Source organism: Vombatus ursinus, unplaced genomic scaffold (assembly GCF_900497805.2).
Source record: "Vombatus ursinus unplaced genomic scaffold, bare-nosed wombat genome assembly UNPS02014894.1, whole genome shotgun sequence".
NCBI lineage: Eukaryota > Metazoa > Chordata > Mammalia > Diprotodontia > Vombatidae > Vombatus > Vombatus ursinus.
Genome location: NW_020954672.1, coordinates 2,853,701 through 2,873,905, shown reverse-complemented (window position 1 = coordinate 2,873,905; position 20,205 = coordinate 2,853,701). Strand labels below are relative to the sequence as shown.

The 20,205-nt window shown below is 41.0% G+C and overlaps 1 protein-coding gene across 1 annotated transcript in view; it reads right to left on the bottom strand.

Moving 5' to 3' along the window:
* The window catches only part of LOC114028696, a 468,075-nt gene that overhangs the window by 70,979 nt on the left and 376,891 nt on the right, over nt 1–20,205 (bottom strand). The window contains exon 3 of the mRNA XM_027842976.1: nt 6,222–6,280. Coding sequence (XP_027698777.1) covers nt 6,222–6,280 — 59 coding nt within the window. The remainder of the gene's footprint in view (nt 1–6,221; nt 6,281–20,205) is intronic.

Genomic DNA, 20,205 nt, shown 5'->3' with positions numbered 1-20,205 from the left:
GGTTCTCCTAGCTGGCATAGTGAATAAAATGGGGATTCTGGAAAGAGGAAGGTCTAAATTAAATTCATCCCTTAGATCTTTACTAACTGTGTGACCCTGGGCAAGCTACTTAGCCTCTCTAGACTCCAGTTGCCCTGTTAGTAAAATAGAGATAATAGCATACCTTTCATTGGGTTGTTGTGAGGATTAAATGATATAATACTTGCAAATCTTGATTTGAAAACCTTAAATCACTGTTCATCTTAAAGACCTATTAATTACTACTATTATTACTTCCCTTTTAATTTAGTTTGTATTTAGTTTTATGCTAAATGGCCATGGGTGACAAAGGTTCTATGGATGTATCAACTTATCTCACTAATTTTAGGTTTTTAAATCTGACTGATAAGAACAAATGACAAAAACAAAGAGATGAACCAATTGCTATGGAAGTCACATGCTATCCCAGCCCAGATCTGACAATGGAGCTGTGGCTGGTCAAGTGACCCATGTGTCTACATAACACAGCTCGGCATTTTTTGGAAGGTGCTTGCCCAGAATTCCTGATTAAATCCTTCTAAGATGCACGAGAAGAGCTTCTCCCAAAGTGCTCTCACATTCTTTCTTTTGCCTATAGTCAATAGGCAATTCAAACCATCCACAGACTTATAGAAGGAAAGGTGTACAATCAGGGCTAAGTGATATGAGACCACATTTAGAGCCCCTTGGAGTAAAAACACTTAAAGGACTCCATGTTCAGGAGTTTGTCACTAAGTACTGCCTTCACACACCGATAGCCTCCGAAAATCTCTTCGGTAGCTGTGTGTGCACATTTGAGGCCAAATAGCCCTCTTGGAGTCCAAAATTCCACCCAGCACCTGTGTTCGGATGACCATTTACAAATCTCTCACTGTTAGGATAAAAGTGAAACACTAGTAAGAGGGAAGAGGCACTGAAATAGAGGTTGGGGAGTGTGGTCCAGTGGAAATAGTAATAATAAGGGGACCTGGGTTCAAATCCTGCATCTTACACTTGTGACCTGGGTATCCTTGGCCAAGTCACTTACCTCGACCTCAGAAGGGGTGGACTAACCAGCTTCTAAGATTTGTTCTAGTGTTACATCTATGATTCTATGACATGACCAAAAAAATCTTGCAGCCCCCTTGACTGGGAGACTCTCAGTTTCCTTATCTGTAAAATAACTCTAAGGTTCTCTAAGGTCTCATCTACCTTTAAATCCTATGATTTTGTGAGGAGATGAGTTGGATCAGGACTCCTATCAATTAGCATTTAAAAGGCCAAAGCAACAACCCCACCACCATAATTTATGGAATATAGCTCCGAGGAATTAGCTCAGATGACAGAGCACTCAATTAGCTTATGAGAGGCAGTGTCTGTTTGCCTCATTTTCCATTTTTTATGGGATCTCATGTGATTGTTGCTGAATAAATGTCTTATTGAATTGAAAGAACATGAGATTATGGGGAATCCAATGTTAAGTTAAAGAAAACAAATCCGGGTAGGGTCCTTATTTATAGTAAAAAGAAATATAAAGGAGATTTTAAATTCCTTTCAGACTTACTTGGTTGGACAGTTAGGGAGGTCCCACTCCCGAAAATGAGCTTGTTAGCATTATCACTCCTCACAGTCATCTACAGCTTTACAAAAAGTGTGTTGATAGAACTTAAGAGCTTGCCTGGGGATTTCTTTTTACTCTGAGCATAGAAAACATCCTAGAAGCCAAAGGGTCCCATAATATGTTTATAAGGATTCTCCAAATCAGAGAGTTTTCAGATAAAATAATTGCTAATCACAAGATATGGCTTCCATTTTGTAACTCTCACCTTGAATACCAGGAACAAGACCTTCCAAAGAACTCAAGGAAGTGGAATCCAAATTTTCAAATTCAAATTCTACTTCAGAGTTGTTATACAAAGCAATTGCCAGGAAGAATTAATTCTTTCAAAGACAGGGATATTCCTGCTAGTTCTTAGCCTGATGAAGAAGGTTTTAGTAGCATTACTAATTTTTTTTTCTCTAGAAGCTAAATTAGAAAGGTTTCTTTGTGGCTGTAGTGAAAGGTCAAGTTGGAGTTGACTGATTTGTAATTTGTCTCATACTTACATGGTCTGACCCTCAAAAGGGTTCCAGAGCCAAAGGTGACTTTGTTCCAACTTTCACACAGTGACAAACTTCTCTACAAATATGCCCTGGGGACCCCCAGTTTAATTTTCAAAATAACTCAGGCCTTAGAAAGTGAACACATGATCAATTCATCTTGCTCATTAGAATTGGCTGATATTTTGCTAAGAAGCACAAGACACAATGATTGAGGAAACAATTGTAGAAACACCTAGAAGCCAAGATGGAAAAAAGACCAGCTGTATAACCAGACTCTAATGACTGGCAGGATTTGACTCACAGCATATTTTCTGCCTCGGCTAGGAAAGATTTCACAACTCTACACTGGACAAAGTATCCCCAAAGTTGGGTATGTCCTTTCCTTTTAGGAAATGCTTACAGATTTCTAGCCAGAGCTCTTCATCCAACTTCCCCTAACCATATTTTCTTCAGGTTATTTTCTTCAACATTTAGGTCCTAGAAGAAGGCATCCACTTCTTCTCATCATCTATTTTTAACCCATAGGAACCAAAAATCCTGCTTAGCCTGCTGGAAATATTACCTGGAAAAAGAAGCTTGGTATAGACTGCTTCCAAATAGGTTGCAAGTATTTTGTCCCTGTGACTATTAATTTGAAATCACTCTCCTTCTTCTTTTTATGAATCTCTTTGCATGCTGTGAATGCACTTCATACCTTGAGATGCTTACAACAGCATGTAGAAATGTGACATTTTCCTTGCTTGTGCTAAGTTTGCATTCAGCCATTGTTCCCTGAAGAACACTGATGATTTTGGAGCCTGCTGTGGAAAAGAAGCCTGGGCATCCTTTAGTCTCCTGGCCCCATGGCTCCGCTCTGCCACTGATTTACCACATAATCAAGGGCATGTCTCTGGGATACATTTTCCCCGTCTGTAATCTGGGGAGAGAAATACTTTCCTCTCTGATGATTTACCCAGAGAGAGGGAAAATACCCCAACACCTAAAAGTGCTCTGTACAGTTTCCCTGAAAGATGCCTTCTGGTAAGGACATCACACTACCCTTCCTGTGAAGAGATTTCAATCCTCTAAACTCACAATCCTTACCCTTCTGGGTTCGAATGGAGGGGAAAATATCCCTCTAGGTTATGATTGTGGTTGAGACAGATTTGAAATCTGAACTTGGAAAAGTTTCACACATCCCATTCTTTCCCATTTGGGTTCTGTTTTTCTTTCCATCTTATTGTGAAGCTGTCTTTAGTTACAAGATTGGGCTCATTCAAACTTTCCGCACCATTCCATTTGGGTTTATTATATGTGCTATGTCTGCCTCCCTGTGCTTTGCATGTACTACCGTGCATTAAAACAAAACACAACCAAGATTCACTTACTCGATTTCACAGTTAACTTTGTGCCCTGCCCAAAGTGCAGTTGATTATTTCCAGATGTAGTCCCACAATGATATCCAACCTTGCAAAAACCTGCTCAAGCTTTCCAAGTGATATTTTCCCCCTTCCAGTGAGATTGTACCTTCTCCCTAGAGACAAGGTACATTCCCCAGTCCAAAGCATAGATTTCTCATATTTCTGCAAATGCCTTTGCCATCAGAAGACAGAAAAAACCCCAACAAAGAAAACCCCAAGAACCAACAATTAAGGTCTGTTTTGGGAAAGCACACTTACTAGATACCTCTTTATCTCCCTTGATTTCTGCCTAAAGCTTGAGATAATTCAACGTAAACTTATCATGTAAGATGAAAATGCAGAAGCAGTCATTCTACCCTAATCCTTTTCTCTTCATGTTTGCAAACAATTGTAGTGGCAAAACCCCCAAAAAACCAAACCCCTTTTCAAAGCCCCCCCAACCCTCCCCCCCCCAAAAACCAGGGAAACATGTCAAACACAACCTTCCAGTATTGTGAACCGTATTTCGAGTTTTAAGTTTTAAATGCTCAAGACTGAGTTTCTCCTAGAAAAACTTGGGTATCTGGCTTTTAGCCACCCCTTCTAATTACCAAAGAGGAGAGATTATACATTCTTCTAGCTGTACCATATGCAGTCTGGTAAAACTACAGACCATTACACAGATCACCTGGAAGTTAAGTGACTGTGTGGTATGAAACAGGAATTAATAACCTGATTTCCTAACCAATGATAAAGGACTTATTGAGTTTCACAGTAAGTATAGTTATTGTTCCAAAGATGAGCTTTTCCATCAAATTACCAAACATTATTTTAAGTCATCCCCAAAAGTGCTTTCTTTTATTTATGGAAAGTTCTCCCTCCCCCCAACTCTTTTTCCCCTCCCCAATGTTTCCTGAGAAACACACTCCTCCCTACTTCTGAATCATCAAAGATTCCAGGTGACCCTTTCAGATCATGCTCTATTGGAGCAATGGAGAGAAACTGAGATTAAAGGCTTTAATTGGGAGATGCCAGACATGTGTAATCTATTTTGATTCTGCCAAATACTTCTTCATGAGACAAAATTAGGAAGAACAGAAATTCTCTCTCTTCAGGTGGTATCAGTGAGTTCCTTGGCTCTAAATACAGACCTTCTGAAAGCACCTGATATCCTGATGTTGTCTTTATCCTCTTCTCACACCTCAAAGTTTTTCAATTTTCTCTGAAATCACCTCATTTTCCTGCTCTAATATTTTCTTCCAAAGCTTTCCTTTCTCCACCCACATGGACACTCCTCTAGTTCAGTTTCCTCACTGGACTATTATCCCTACTGGACTCTGCCTGTAGTCATCCTCCCCTGCCCCCATCCATCTTTCACACAACTGCCATTATAATCTAAGGTCCAGGTCTGACCCATGTCACTTCACTGCTTAACAACCTTCACTGACTCCCTATTATCTCTGGCTTAAAATACAAACTTTTCAGTTTGCTGTTTAAGGCCTTAGAGCATCTAGGTGTTGAAGTGGATAGAGTACCTGGAGTCAGAAAGATTAGTTTTCCTGAGTTCGAATATGGCCACAGCCACTTCTAGTTGTGTGACCCTATTTGCCTCAGTTTCCTCATCTGTAAAATGAACTGGAGAAGGAAATGGCAAACCACTCTGGTATCTTTGCCAAGAAAATCCCAAATGGGATCATGGAGAGCTTGCCATGACTGAACAACAAATTTAAGACCTTTCATATTCTGACTTCAGCTTGCTTTTCCAGCCTTATTTCATATTATTCCTCTTCATGAATTCTATATTCTAGACAAGATGGACTACTGGATTTGTCCTGAACTCAATCAACATTCTTCTATTTTTATGCATTTGCCCAAGCTGCCCCCTCTGCCTGAAACACAGACCTTCATCACAGCCTCTCAAAATCCCCGTCTCAAGTGCTAATCCCTCCCTGGTCTTCCCAGTTAGTTGTTAGTGATCTCCTTCTCCTCAAATTATCTTGTATTATACTTATCTATCTATACATGGCATTTTTCTCCCTCCTCCCTCCAAGTAAGTTCCTCGAGGCCAGGGATTGTTTTATTTTTGTCTTTATATTTCTAGCAATGAATACTGTCCTGTACACATAAAAAGTAGTAGAAAAATGTTGACTGCTTTGAATAGCCTCTCCCCCTCTAACTTCTTTCTAAAGTCTATGTCTAGATTTTGCCTTTTCTCTTAGCCTACACAAATGTTGGGGTTTAGTCTAAGGCCATATTACAGCAGGGGATAGAGTGCCAGTACTGGAGTCTGGAAGACTCAAGTTCAAAATCCAGCCTCAGACACTTATTAGCCATGTGACCCTGGGTTTAACTTCTGTTTGTCTCAGTTTCCTCATTTGTTAAATAGTAATAGCGCCTATGTCTCAAAGCTGTTGTGAGGATCAAAATAGATAATAATTGTGAAATCCTTAGTACAGTGCCTAGAACATAATAAATGATATATAAATATTAGCTATTGCTACTACCACCACCACCACCACCACTTTCACCAGCCTACCCTCCCACCAGCTATTCTCAAGCAGGGAAATAAGTAAAACCAGCATCAATATTCATTGTAATTCATTCACCCTGTGATTGGTCATTTACCAAACTCTCTGTACATTTGGTCCTAGAGACAGAAGACTGAAGTAGGTGACCTACCACCTGATCTTCTCTGGGGGTTTTTCTGCAGAGTGTACTGATAACTTTTTCTGGTTGACTTACTTGGAATGACAGTTAGACTTGTTCCAGAACCCCAAAAAAGTCTCTGGTCGCCAGAGACACACTGTGATAGGAAACTTAACAAAAACCAAGAGCTGAGGGGAGGGGAGGGTCCTGCCAGATTACTTCTTTCCTTCAGTGCTGGCACCTGCATGGGGACATCCCCAAGAAGGAACCTCAATGATTGAAACAGCTGTTACCATGATCATGCTGATGTGGGGATTGATTCCTACCCTGGAGCAGGATTAAAAGAAAAGGCATTTATTGCTTAATCAGAGCTGCAGGACCATTTGTTTTATGGTCAGCCCATGGTTTGTTTTTAATCCCTTTTTCTTTTAAAATTTTATTTCTCTCTTGATGATCACGTGATACTGAAATACATTTTAAACTGGTCTCCTTCTTACATCTTTGGACCCTAGTAAAACTTTCTCATTTCTCTGCTAAATTACTCAGGCTTCTCATTTCCCCTCAGAATCACTCAGCTTGGGGCTCTGATTCTCTTATTCATTTCTAACTTTTCTCATATCCCTATTGTGCGAAGTTTCCATCCCCCAGTTTCCTTTTGTTCTCTGCCTCTCCTTCTGCAGACACTGAGAACGTGCGTGTCACAGAACAAGCCCTGTGCTCTCTGTTCTGCCTGTTAGTCTCATACTGTTTTCAGGTTCCACCTACTTTAGCTTTTCTTTGCCTTTGTTCCCAACCTATGTTAATCAAGCCCCTCCATTCCTCTGGCCTTGTCACCTCCACAGCAATCAGAATGCTTCAGACACCCTTTCTCCAGAATCTCAAGAGGTCTAGCATCATCGCTGCAAATAGCCTTTCAGAAGACGCCCTCGGGAGACTGACTTACTTGCAGTGACTGTTAAGCTTGTCCCTTGCCCAAATGTCAGCTTCTTGTTCCTATTGGCACACTGCCACTCAACCCTTTGCAAAAACTGGCAGTGAACTGACACATCGGTAGCCCTCTAGGGTCTCCAACCCCAAACTGCTCCTGGCCTGACTTCTAGCCACCCCTCCCCGCTTTCCCATATAGGTCTACACAGAGAGAAAATTGGGTGTCATGGAAAGCACGTTGGCTTCAGAGTCTGGAGCCTGGGACTCTGATTCTAAACCTGATGCTTAATAGCTGTGTGATCATGGGGAAATGACTTTATTATCCTCTTCTACAAAATAGGAATTACTATTACTGACACCCATATGAATCAACCAGCATGCATTTATTTAGCACCTGTTCTGTGCTAGGCACTGGGCTAAACAAAGATACAACAAAAACATAAAAAAAAATCTTCCTATCCTCAAGGAACTTATATTCTAAAGGGAAAGGCGATGTATACAAACATCAGTACTCATAAGATAAATACAGAGTGGACGGAAGGCAGCCTTAGGGAGGAAGACACTAGTAAGGGCAAACCACAAGCTCCCTAAACCTCCATTTACTTATTTGTAAAATGAGAGGGTTGGTCCCTTCCATTTCTGAATCCATAGTCCTGTGATAATAGGCATGTTTTGAGGAAAGCTCTGTTAACCATAAAATGCTATACTATGTAAAAGTGATTTGTTGTAATTGTAGTTCGAGAGCCAAAAATGATGCCAGAGGCCATTTAGTCCAAATCTCTCATTTTACAGATGAGGAAACTGAGTCCTAGGAAGTCTATGTGACTTGTCCAAGGTCACAGAGTAATAAGTGTCTGAGTCAGGATTTCAACCGTAGTCCTCTGTTTTCAGAGCCAAGGCTCTCTTCACTGGATCTCATTGCCTCCTTAATATCATGAGACCAGTGAGCGAGGAGCTCATACCTATAAGCAGGTGTCCCAGGGACTGCCTGTAATCTGTTCTGCTGAGGGGCATGAGAAAAGCATTTGGGTCTCATTATACTTCCTAGACATGCTGCGGGTTTTCAAAAACATCATTCCGCCTCACTCTTCTCCTCCCCCCCTCTTAATTGTCCTCTCATCCTCACAATATCCCAATCTACATCTCATTTTCATATCCCAGCTCTCATTTTGATGGCACTGAGTCCCTCAGGCACCATTGATCCAGCCCTCCCTGAGACAGCATATGTTCAGAGAAACGCGCCGTGATTAAAGGACTGGAAATACCAGAATCTCAAAGGCTGCTCTCCTCGGCCCCTCGTTCTTTATCTTCGGTCAATATGTTGTTCTCATTTGTCTGGCTAATGAAGAGCTGACCTTTCTACAGTGGTGGATGCGTTTTGCAGACATAACAAACACTAGAGAGCTAGCAACAAAAGATCAGAGCTGAAGGCGACTTGTTCTTTTCAGGCTTCCAGGTGTTTAGTCAAAAAGGTTCCCTAGATCAAATGTCAGCCTCTTGTTTTCAGTTCCCAATTTACGTGGTTTTCAGAGAGAACCTTACAAAAGCCAGGGAGCAGTGCGCCAAGCTCATTGGTACCAGGAATCATGTAGAGACATAACTTGTTATGACCTCTGGATTTAGACTTATGAGAACTGTGTGTTCGAATCCCAGCTGTTACTTATGTAGCCTGTGTGACCTTGGACAAGTCATTTACAGAATTACATAGTGGTAGAACATATGAGACTTGGAAGGGACCTGAAAGGACATCTATTTAGTCCAATCTCTATGAGGGAACCCACTACCTTTAGAAGCAGGGGGTTTCATTTTTGGATGGCTCTAATTGCTAGGTTTTTCCTGACATCAAGTCTAACTAATGTTGCTTCTTTACATTTTTCACTATTTGCTCCAGTCCTGGCCCTCTGGGGCCAGGTAGAACAAGTCTAATCCTTCCTGCATATGACAGTTCTTCAAATAAGTATTTGAAGATCCCTAATTAGTCCCTGGGAGCTTTCTTTTCTTCCAACTAAACCTTTTCAGTTCCTTCAACCAATTTTCTCATGACAAGGACTCTAGGACCTTCACCATTCTGGTTGCCCTCCTCTGGACACTTTCTAGCTTATCCAAGTAGTTCTTAAACTGTAGTGTTCAGAATTGAACAGGGTACTTCAGATGAGATCTGATAAGGACATCAGTTTTAGCCTCTTTTTTTTTTGGCAGATGCATCACATGGCCAAGTTGTACTGAGCTTGTAGTCCACTAAAACCTCAGGATCTTTTTTTCAGAATTACTGACATAAGACCATGCCTCCCCTCTATTACACTTGTGTAGATAATGTTTTGTATCCATTTTCAGGACTGCATTTATACCTATTGAATTTTGATCTTATTAGATTCAGCCCAGTGCTCTTTTGGATTCTGACCCAATATGTTAGCTATCCATCTGCAAATCTGATGATCATACCACCTATGCCTTTATTCAATTCACTATTAAAAATGTTAAACAACACAAGGCTAAGCACATATCCCTGGGGTAGTTTATCAGACACTTCTTACCACATTAATATGAAACCATTAACAATTACTCTTTTATTCTAACCACTGAACCATTTTTGAATCCATCTGGTTGCATTATGGTCTAATTCATGTCTCTTCATCTTTAACTTCAATGAACCTCAGTTTCTCTTGAAGGACTTGAAAGAGATGATCCCTCCCAGCTCTAAATTCTGCAATCCCAATATAAAGCCTCATAATGCTTACCAACAAGAAGTCTATGTATGCTGACACTCAGAGGTCCATGTGAGGACAATGGTTTCTGAGAGCCTCCCCCTTCTTGCAGTACAGGCAGTGTGTCATCTGCCTGATCAATAATTCCTTGGGAACATGGGGAGGCAAGAGAGCAGAGAAGAATAGTGATTCCTAAACAATTGGGACTGGATCCCCGCCCTTTGGAATTATGGGAGGACTCTATACCCTAAACTAAACACCTGAAAAAAGAAATGTAAAATATGCCATGTGAATGTTTACTACAGAACCAGCTTCACCTCTCTTCTCTATCAGCCATCCCAGTTTGACTCTAGGTCATCATTCTTCAGTGAAAGAAAGATCTCTGCCTTTTTCTTCTTATAGATGGGCTTTCCCCTACCTGTCTCAGATTAATTCCATTTATTCTGCTCATGGGATTTCACAATTCTCCTCTAGCTCATTTTTAGCCTACCCCATTAGGGCTCTAGTGAGTGGGTCAGAAACACTTCAGTAGAGGATTACTGTGAAAATTCAGAAGTGGAGAATTTGCTTTTTTCTCTCCAAACTCCCAACTTACTTGGTTTTATGGTTAATTGCGTCCCCATTCCAAATGTCAGCTTCTCATTGTTACCTATCACACCACAGTAGGGAGCTTTACAAAAAATGGCAGAGGGCCTTGATGAATCTTAAAAGCCAGTCATCATCTAGCCAGAGTTTCCATCTCCTCCATAGGAGCCAGCAGCAGTAGCAGACACACCAAAGCCCAAGGAATCCACATCTTCCTTATCTGGTCTCATTATTAGCACAGAGAACTGTCACCACAAGGAGAAAGGCACTAACCATCATACCTGGGTGTCTTTGAAGTGAGTCACATTCCTTTGCTTGCTAGTTTCAGAAATAGGGGACAGACTGTTATCTTCCATTCCTTCTTTCTCCTTAATCTTATAGGGTCCTAATGGATGAGGTCATTTGGGCGATGTTAGGGAGCCACGACTGAAGGAAGTCAGAGAATCTCCTTACCTGTAAATCTCTTAAAAAATAGCAAGGATATGTCTCTCCTGATTTAGGGACAACTTTGCTTTGTGGCAGGGGTATAAATTGGATGACTGTCAGAAAACTAGAGGAGTCTTTGAATATTGAAAATAAAGAGGCAAGGCTTTGAAGTAACCATATTAACCCGAAATTAGATGTGAATCCTCAGTTCATAGCTAGTAATAATAATAATAGCTAGTATTTATGAAGTGCTTTAAAGTTTTCAAAATGCTTTGCATTATCTCATTTGATCCTCACAACAACTCTGGGAGGTAGGTGCTATATTGTAAAATATATATATATATTTATTATTATTATTATTATCTCCATTTTACAGATGGGGCAGCCAGTAGTTAAGTGGCTTGTCCAGGGTCACACAGTTAGCAAGTGTCTGGGGCCAGATTTGAACTCAGGTCTTCCTTATTCCAGGTCCAATGCTATATCTATCAAGTCACCTAGCTGACCTGGTGAGCTTGGTATCATAGGCTCATAGATCTGAAGCTGGAAAGGACTCTAGAAATCCAGTCCAATGCCCTTGTTTTATTGATTAGGAAACCCAGACTCAAGAAAGTTATATTACTTGCCCAGGGTCTTCCCTCTGAATCAGGGTAGAGAGGGCCACAGTCCTCTAAAGCCTGGCATTATGATTAATGTGGGGGTAAAATTCCAGGGTACGTGATGGGCTATCTTGGGGCACTTACTTGGCATGATTGTCAAGGTGGTCCCTGGTCCAAATATCAGATTCCCATAACTGGAACCAGAAGTTAGCACTGCCACAGAGGCCTTTACATAAACTCCTCAGGAACTATTTGATCCTTACAGTCATCTCCCTCCTCCCACAGCTGGGGAGGAAAACACTGAGCTAATGGGCCCTTCAATGCAGAGGACAGGATGAGTTCCACACAAAGGGTCTCAGGGAATATTGTCACATCTGATTGGGAGGTGCTTCCTTTTATCCCGCAGAGGAGTCTCCATCTGCTCCTGTCTTCTCTCACTTCCATCCGGGGGTTTACTGAATTCACATGTTGAGCATCTCTCTCTCTAAAGGTCTCATTTCCATTTTACAATACCATTTTCAGGACAATTTCTCCTGTCAGTGCAAGATTCACCCTTCCCACTTTCCGTACCCTGAGGTGTCACAGGTTTCTGATGACAATGAATCCGTGGCAAAGAAAGGGGAAGTTTGGAGGCTTTGTGGTAGCTGAACAGAATGGACAAGATTTATCCTCTCATTGCATCAAACAATCTCTTCTCCCTAATATTGTCCCCCTGCCCCCAGCTCTCATTGCCTGCTCTAGTGCCAGGGATGGGAGGTGGGTTACATTTAATGGATTCTTTCATGCTCATATGTTTTTACTATCAGTCTAGGTCCCAAGCTTAACCAGCACAAGGCTTCTTTATTACACTACCATCACAGAGAGCTTTACACACAGCATCCTGGAGTGCCTCCTGACCTCGAGCACCCTGACATCAAAAGACATAGGCCAGTGCTTGTCTCTGCCTCCCAGAAGGTCCAAATTAAAGTGACATAGCAAGAAGTCTTTGAGATTTGATCTTTCAGACTTACCTGGGGTCACTGTCACTCTGGTCCCACTACCAAACACAAACTTCCCTGTATTGCTGGTATCCACAGTCACTGGAAGCTTTACAAAAACCTGAGCTCCCCCAGCAGACTGGTGCCAACCAAACAAGCAATAAGTGAAAAAAATAGGCTGACTTGTTATCTGACATCATCTTGCCAAACAAACTCTGGGTGTTTGGGCTGAATTCAACTTTTACACTTTCAGTATCATTATTATTTCCAATTGGGTCCATTTAAACTGCTTTGACTGAATTTGGGCTTGGCTTCTCTGCCTGAGTCTACAAATCCACTAACAAAGGGTCAAAGCCTCACCTCACTTATCTACAGCTTCCATGAAGGGGAATTGCCCATAGTTATGTCCCAGCATTCTGTCATTTTCATAAAGCAGAAGCCCGTCTTCTGGGAGCTGTCCATCTAATTTAAGGCTGGACAGCAGTGATTCAAATAAGCCTCCCCATCTCTTTTCCCTTTGACGTTATTTATCGTCTGCACAGTCTCACCCGGGCACCTCCCTCCCCTTCTCTCACCCACTACGGTGCTTAATTAAAGACCGAATTGCCTGCCCTCAGCTGAAGGCCTCACACAATTGTGGCCCAAACTGTTGCCGTGGCAATAATCTCAGCCTGTGTGGAAGGAGGGGAGGAAAGCTGCATCTAATCATGCATCAGATGGACTCTCGATTCCTCCTCCCCCTCCCCTTTAAGCTTGTGAATATTGAAAGGAGCCCATTGCATAGAAAGCCTAAAGCGCTATTAGTGTCAAAAGTGCTGACTAGAATGTTGGATGAGAGCACATAAGTATTTTTCCTTTCATATTTAGAATGGCTGCCCAAACTCCTTCTCTCCCTTGATGTCAACTTGTAGCTATTACTTCACTCCATTATTATAGATACCATTGAAGGGGCTGGAGATGTCCCACACCAAACCAGGGCATTCCTGAATAAGTCAACTGACCTCTTTCTGCCCCTGTTTTTTTCCTCTGTAAAGGACAGGCCCTAGTCTTCAATTCCTGGAGACTGGCATGAATATCCCAGGGGTGAATTAATTTAGCAAAGCCCTGGAGACTGTTGAATTTATGGGTCTTAACAACATTATGTATTATTCATTGCTGCTCAGAGCTTTAATTTTTGCTGCAGACATGTGCTGATACTACCCCTGCTGAGAAAGACAATTCTGTGCATTATAACTTCATAGCTAATCACATGCTGTGTCCTTTAGGCCTACACTTGCATTTCAACTACATGAATGCTCAAGACTGAAGAAGAAATGATGTTTGTGGCAACTGTTTTTGTCCTTATATTTCCTGGCTCCATTTCTTGTGTCCTCCCACCCCTGCGTGGAATTACAGGGTCACACAGATCTTGGTTGGACAGCACTTCTCTGTGACACTGTGTTTAAAGCTGGTAATACCCTACCTAAAAATATGTCTTACTCTCTCCAAATTCCAGAAAGGGGATCCAGATCATTAGAGCAGTTTGCCCGCTTACCTAGCATCCAGCTGCACTGACCCCAGTCTCTAGCTTTTTGTTGGAACACTTTCCTGCTTCAGGGGGAAGGGTATGAGGAATACTATGGATGTTTTCTATTATCTATCTATATATTTCCCCCCATTTACACCTAGATTTGTCATTAGGCTTCCCCAGTATCATTTTTTTTTTTTTTTAGTGAGGCAATCAGGGTTAAGTGACTTGCCCAAGGTCACACAGCTAGTATGTGTCAAGTGTTTGGTCTGAGGCCAGATTTGAACTCAGGTACTCCTGACTTCAGGGCCAGGGCTCTAACCACTGTACCATCTAGCTGCCCCCCCCAGTATCGTTTTATAACCAGCAATACCCACTTGAAAGAACTGCTGATAATTATCACTTTACATTTGTGACCATTTTTTAGAAGCACTTTTACCTCTATTATCTTATTTTATGGGTAAAAGGAGGAGGGGCTGAAGATATTCACATTCTGGTATCCTTTGTATCTGAAGAAAAATTGCATTTATATTCAACACCTCCTCCACCTTCCTCTATCAGAGGAAGCTCAAAGGGGAGACTAAACACAGTTACCTGGGTAACTCAGGCAAAGGTAGAGTGTTTGTTTCAATTAGCCAGGTAGCTATGTCTGTGGAGACCTGGTCAGAGCCCAATGTAGAGAGATTTCTGTTATTAGACCCTTTTGGGTTCTGATTTGATATACATTCCTTCAGAGAGATACTGGATGAAAGTAAAAAGAAGAGGTATATCTTCAAGTCCCAGTGTTGGTTAATTACATCATGGCATTCCATCATTTTAGAAGATGAATTTAAGGGATTTAGTATCAATGTCAGGGAGATTTATATTTAGCCCATTGAATTTACATATCTACAATGTGCCAATTTCCTTTCTATCTTTTGGGCAAACATTTTTTGGGTTTAATAAAATCCCTTAGGAGCCTGTGTTCAAAATTTCTTCCCTGTCCCAATAATCTTATTTAAGATGGATGACAGGAATGTTTTCAGTTGAAGCTAATTCAGTCTTTGTAGCAACCTAGTTCTAATTCTTCTGGGGGAAAGGGTGGGGAGGGAAAACAGATCCCTAAGCCAAAAAAGAAAAATCAGATTTAGAAGCTAAACTAAGGTGTTTAGAGTTGGTAGAAATTGGGGAAGGCTTTTTTTTTCTTTTTTTGGTCTTCATTCTTTCGGACTTACCTGTTTTTACAGTCAGGAAGGTTCCTTTTCCAAATATCAGTGTATAGCTGGAACCCCCAGTATACCCACATCTAGAGGAGGCTTTACAAAAATAGGAAACGTAGGTGTTCTCAGTAGAGGGACCCTTGGAGTTCAACTCTATCTTGAACTCTTACCCTGGTTCTTAACTAAGGTGCTTGGCCCAGAAAAACTCAGGGCCCTAAGTGGCTGGACTAGCTGCTGAAGAAAATTGAGTTTTTGTATGGAATAGTACCTTGTTTTACAAGTAGCCTGCTGCCTCATTTTGGAAAATCCATTTGTTTTTTCTTACTTCCCCTAATTGCCTTCCCCTGGCTGGCACTCACATCATTTCTACTTTATGGCACGTTGGGGGTAACTATTTCCCGGCTTTTTATTGAAATTACTCTCATCATCTCATATGATTCTGGTTTACTGGAAACTGATTGCGAAAGGGGAGGAAAAAGGGATTTTTATAGTCCAAGGTTTAAAGAATGTAGCTTGGGGGAGGGGGTGGACTTTTCTTGTCTTTCCTGGTCTCATTCCCTGGGTCAGGGCAAAGGACTCAACAACTACACCCCTCAATCAGAAGGTGAGGAAGAGAGTTAAATAGGAAAGGAAAAGTAGCATTTGATATTTACAGATGATTTAATCTGTTCCTACTTACTTGAACGGATTGTCAGGATCGTCCCTTGTCCAAATACCAGCTTCTCTGCAACAGAGCTTCCTTCACACTGTCATAGGCAACTTTACAAAAACTGGTTTGGACACTCTTTCCCATGCTCGCCTCAAGCTGAAACTCTCTTCCATCTCAAAATAACCTTAAGTCTTTCTGGGGAGAATGGTCCTAATCATACTAGTCAGACCCTTGGGAGAATATATCTCTTTAATGCTGCTTCCTTCTGATTAGGAGACCAGTGCAGTTACCAATATACACCAGAGTTTTCTCTCTTTGTCAGTCACCTATTTAACACTCTAATTTCTACCTCCTAGGATTTTAATGCTCCCCCCACCTTTTCCAGCCACTGGCAGAACTCTTCTTGTCATGGTAACTGGTAAGCAGAAAGGATCCATAAAGATCCTAGGTTTCCCAGAGAGAAGTTGAATTGCTAGTCTTCCAAAATTTACCAGCCTGAATTCTAGGGCCAGGCCCACTGGGGAACCCAATCCATCACAGTAAGACATAAAGATTAAAAGGCAATATGGAAAATCCAGGGGAAATCCTGCTGTGAGAGACAGGCTTGTCCTTTCACACTTACTTGGCTTTATTTTCAGGCTGCTCCCCATCCCAAATATCAGCTTATTGCCAGCACCTGTCACTGTCATGGGGTGCTTTACAAAAAAATCAATTATAGGAGCCCACCCACCCAGATGTCCTTTGAGCCTTAAAGCTGACATGGTTTCCTCACCTCTGCCCAGGGTGATCTGATCGAGAAACAATTTCTAATGCTATAGAGTAAAGAGGATTAGGAGAAAATCTGTTTGCCTGTTCTCCCATCTCTTTCTAGCTATTTATAGAAACATCTCCTTTAGGTTAGAGAAATGGTGCCAAGTTTCTAATCTCTTACTATTGGCTTGCTTGCAGTCACATATTTACAATCTAAATTTACATCTTATTTCCATTTGCTGAAGTTTTTAATGTATTTTGTGATTACTTCCAGAACACTTTGTATAATGATAAACTCAAACAAAATGAGGATATTGCAAGGACTTTGGAGGGCTTGTGTCTAAAGTGTTCTGATTCCTTCCTACTCAAATCCTAGCAGGCTAGGGCTGCGGTAGGTGTGTTTATTCTCATAGCCCCTGTGACTCCCAAAGGGGCCATTTCAGTGAAACCCACCTTGAGGAGTTGATGTCTATAGCATCTCAGGCATCACTATTGTTCCTGAGGATTAATTTGGATTTCCTTTTAATCTAGTCCCCAAATGTCAGCTCCCTATCATTCTGGCTCTTTCCATTTTGCTGACAAGGATAGCTTAAGATAAATCTCATGAATGCTTTTTTTGAATCTCAATGAGTATTTCCTCTCCATGCCCATCTTAGGAAAAAAATAATGCACAAAAAAAAGAATGACTATAGTACCCCCAGGAGGTACTTTTATAGAAATTCCTTTGAGGATTAAGACTAGAAACTCAATGGTTTTTGTTTTTGCTGATTGCCACTTCTAATACGTAGGGACTACAAGAAACAAATCTTATTTTCATAGAGGCATAGTATCTTAAGCTGGGAATGCCTTCAGAGCTCAATTCTATCCAACTATTCTACAGATGAGAAAACTGAGTCCCAGAGATGTAAAGAGACTTATCATAGGATTTAGAATTGAAAGGGAATTTAGAGATCATCTTATCCAACTCCTTATTTTATAGATGTGGAAACTAAAATCCAGGATGGTGAAGTGACTGACCCAAAGTCATACAACATAATTAGTTGTGGGTTTGGGATGAGAACTAATGTCTCCTGATAGTCCAAGGCACTTTTCACTACACTTTCAAAACCTTTTCTCAATTCTTGGTCCTAGGATTGTTTCCATTCCTCAGACTTTTCTCATTTTCATAAACTAACAAACATTCAACATTCCTAGATGTTTAAAGGTATTGAGTGAGGAGCCATTGAAAAGCTACAGGTGTAAGGTACCCCTGTAGTCAGCTTGACCAGAGTAGAGAGGGACCCATTGCAAGCGAATCTTGAATAAAAATAAGTAAGGACATTCTCTCTTCAAACTTACATGGTTTAAAAAAAAAAGAAAGAAAAAACTTACATGGTTTAACAGTCAGAGTTGTACCTTTCCCGAATATGACTTGATTGCCCTTGTTCTTACACCCTGGGACAGAGCTTTGCAAAAACTTTCTCTGAATAAACTCTTTTCAACCCTATGCAACCTGTTCTACTCCAAGGTCTTTCTGATGCAACCAATTCTTTACTATTCAGTGGCTTACAATGCAGTTTAGGCTACTCCTTTCTGCTTACCTTGAATTCTCTGGCCTCAGAAAATATCACAGAATCAGTTAGAAGGATTTTTAGAGGCCATCTACTCCAACCTGTACCTGAATGGAGTACTTGTGGCTTTTTTGGGGGGCAGCATCTCTACCTCTATTATATCATGAAAGAGAGAAAGAAGGAAGGTCATGAATTTGAGCAAGTGGGCACCCAACTTCTGCTTGAAGACCTCCAGTCTTTAAAGAACTACATCCTGAGATAGGCCATTCCACTTTTGGACAGCTCTACTTTATAATAAATATGCCAATAGTCACTAATAACACCCTCATTTTGGCAGACATTTTGGTGTAATCAAATCCCATTTTATAGAGGAGATAAGAGGCCCAATGAAGTAAAATAATTTGCAATATAGAAAATTGCACTGAGTAGAAAACAAATTTTCTAATGCTTGACCTTAGTGCCCCTTTCCATGGGCTTGTAAATTGATGAAATTCATAAAATAATCAAATCTCAGAGATCAAGGGACCTTAACGGTTATCTAATCCAAGTTCTACCAAGAAGCACAAACCCCTTTCCCAACATGCCTCTGGGATCTAGAGTCATGTTGTAAACCAAAGTGGGATACTCAGATATCAGGGTTCCAGAGAGGATTTTGGAGCCACAGATTGTTGAAACTTACTTGAGTTTACTATCAGTCTTGTCCCCTTTCCAAAGTTAGACCTTTGAAAGCCAGACTGAATCTGCACCCCCACAAATGGCTTTACAAATACTGCCAAGGTATTGCAACCAGGTATCGTGTCTCAGATCCAAGCCAGTCTTTCCTCCCTGCTTTACCAGCAAAGTTACAAAGGCGCCATGTTATGGAAGCCATAAGAAACATGATTCCATGTAATGAAATGATTACCTGACTATTCCTGCTAAGGGAAGAGCTAGAAAGATTTTTTTTAATGGCTAAGTTTTTTTGCCTGAAGTCTCATTAGCTGCCTGACTTTCATTTCTTTTGCAGATGTTTGCCTGAACAGTATTTAAGCACACACATACACACAATATATGCAGGCATACTTATATCCATTGTCCTTGAAACCCTTCAGGTAAGAAACAGATAACTGAAGAAAGAGGAAACTGGAAGACTTAATTTTCCTGAATATAATGACATAGCTTGAAATTTCAAATGTTTTCCTCTCTTTGGGTATTTATTTACAGAAATACAGAATGATATTGAGAGGAAGGGACCTCAATATCTCTTATTACTCATTCCTCTATCCCTTGGCAGGAATAAATGAGAACTGCCCCAAACAGATGGAGATCCATTTTAGCCATAAAAGAACATTCCACACTTCTGTACTTCCAAAGATCAGCAATTTCAATGGATAGTGTAGGACTCTGTCCAGCAGTGAAGATCCCTACCGTATCCTGGCCTTAGTCAATGGTTTTATGACCTCATGGCCAACCTTCCGGTGATGAGTCTCTCTGGACTTAGGCAGGCTGATCTCAAGTAATTTTCAGTTATAGAACCTTTCCTCAGTTTTATAAGGTCTGCTAGAGTGTGTCCTCTGCTGGTTCCTTCTGGAAGCCAAGACCTCCTCCATGCTACACTGAAGCATCGGGGGAGGACTTTAGCAGTCTATAAATTATCTCGAACAGAAGGAAATTCATTTTAGTTATAAAAGTACATTTCATGACCTGCCATATGCATGTATCATAGTACCTGGCACATAGGAAGCACTTAAAATGCTTTATCATTCATTCATTCATCTCACTTTTAATGTTCCCATACCTAATAAGGTTTTGTCCTCTCTAACCTAAATCTCTTTTTCTATATTTTAACTTTATTTCTTCTTATTCCATGTTCAGATGGACACCATCTGCCCACCTTCCAATCCTTCATTGCCTTGAAGACTGTGGAGTTCCCACTCCCTCTTTTGTTCTTTCCTCAACTAAATAATTCCCATTCCTTTAATTTTGAAATCCTCATTACCTACAGACAGAAAAGTTGAGAATCCTTCCCTAACAATGGAGGCTCTTTCAGGTTAGGGACTGTCTCACTTTTGATTTTGTTTCCCAACATTTAGAATAGTTCCAGGCACATAACAGGTTGCTGAATTGGTGGGACTGGGTCTCATACATCCTGAAGTCCAGGGTTTGGATCAAGTTACTTCAAGCATATTTTCCCCCAGAAAGAATGGTATAGGGCAATGCATAATAGATG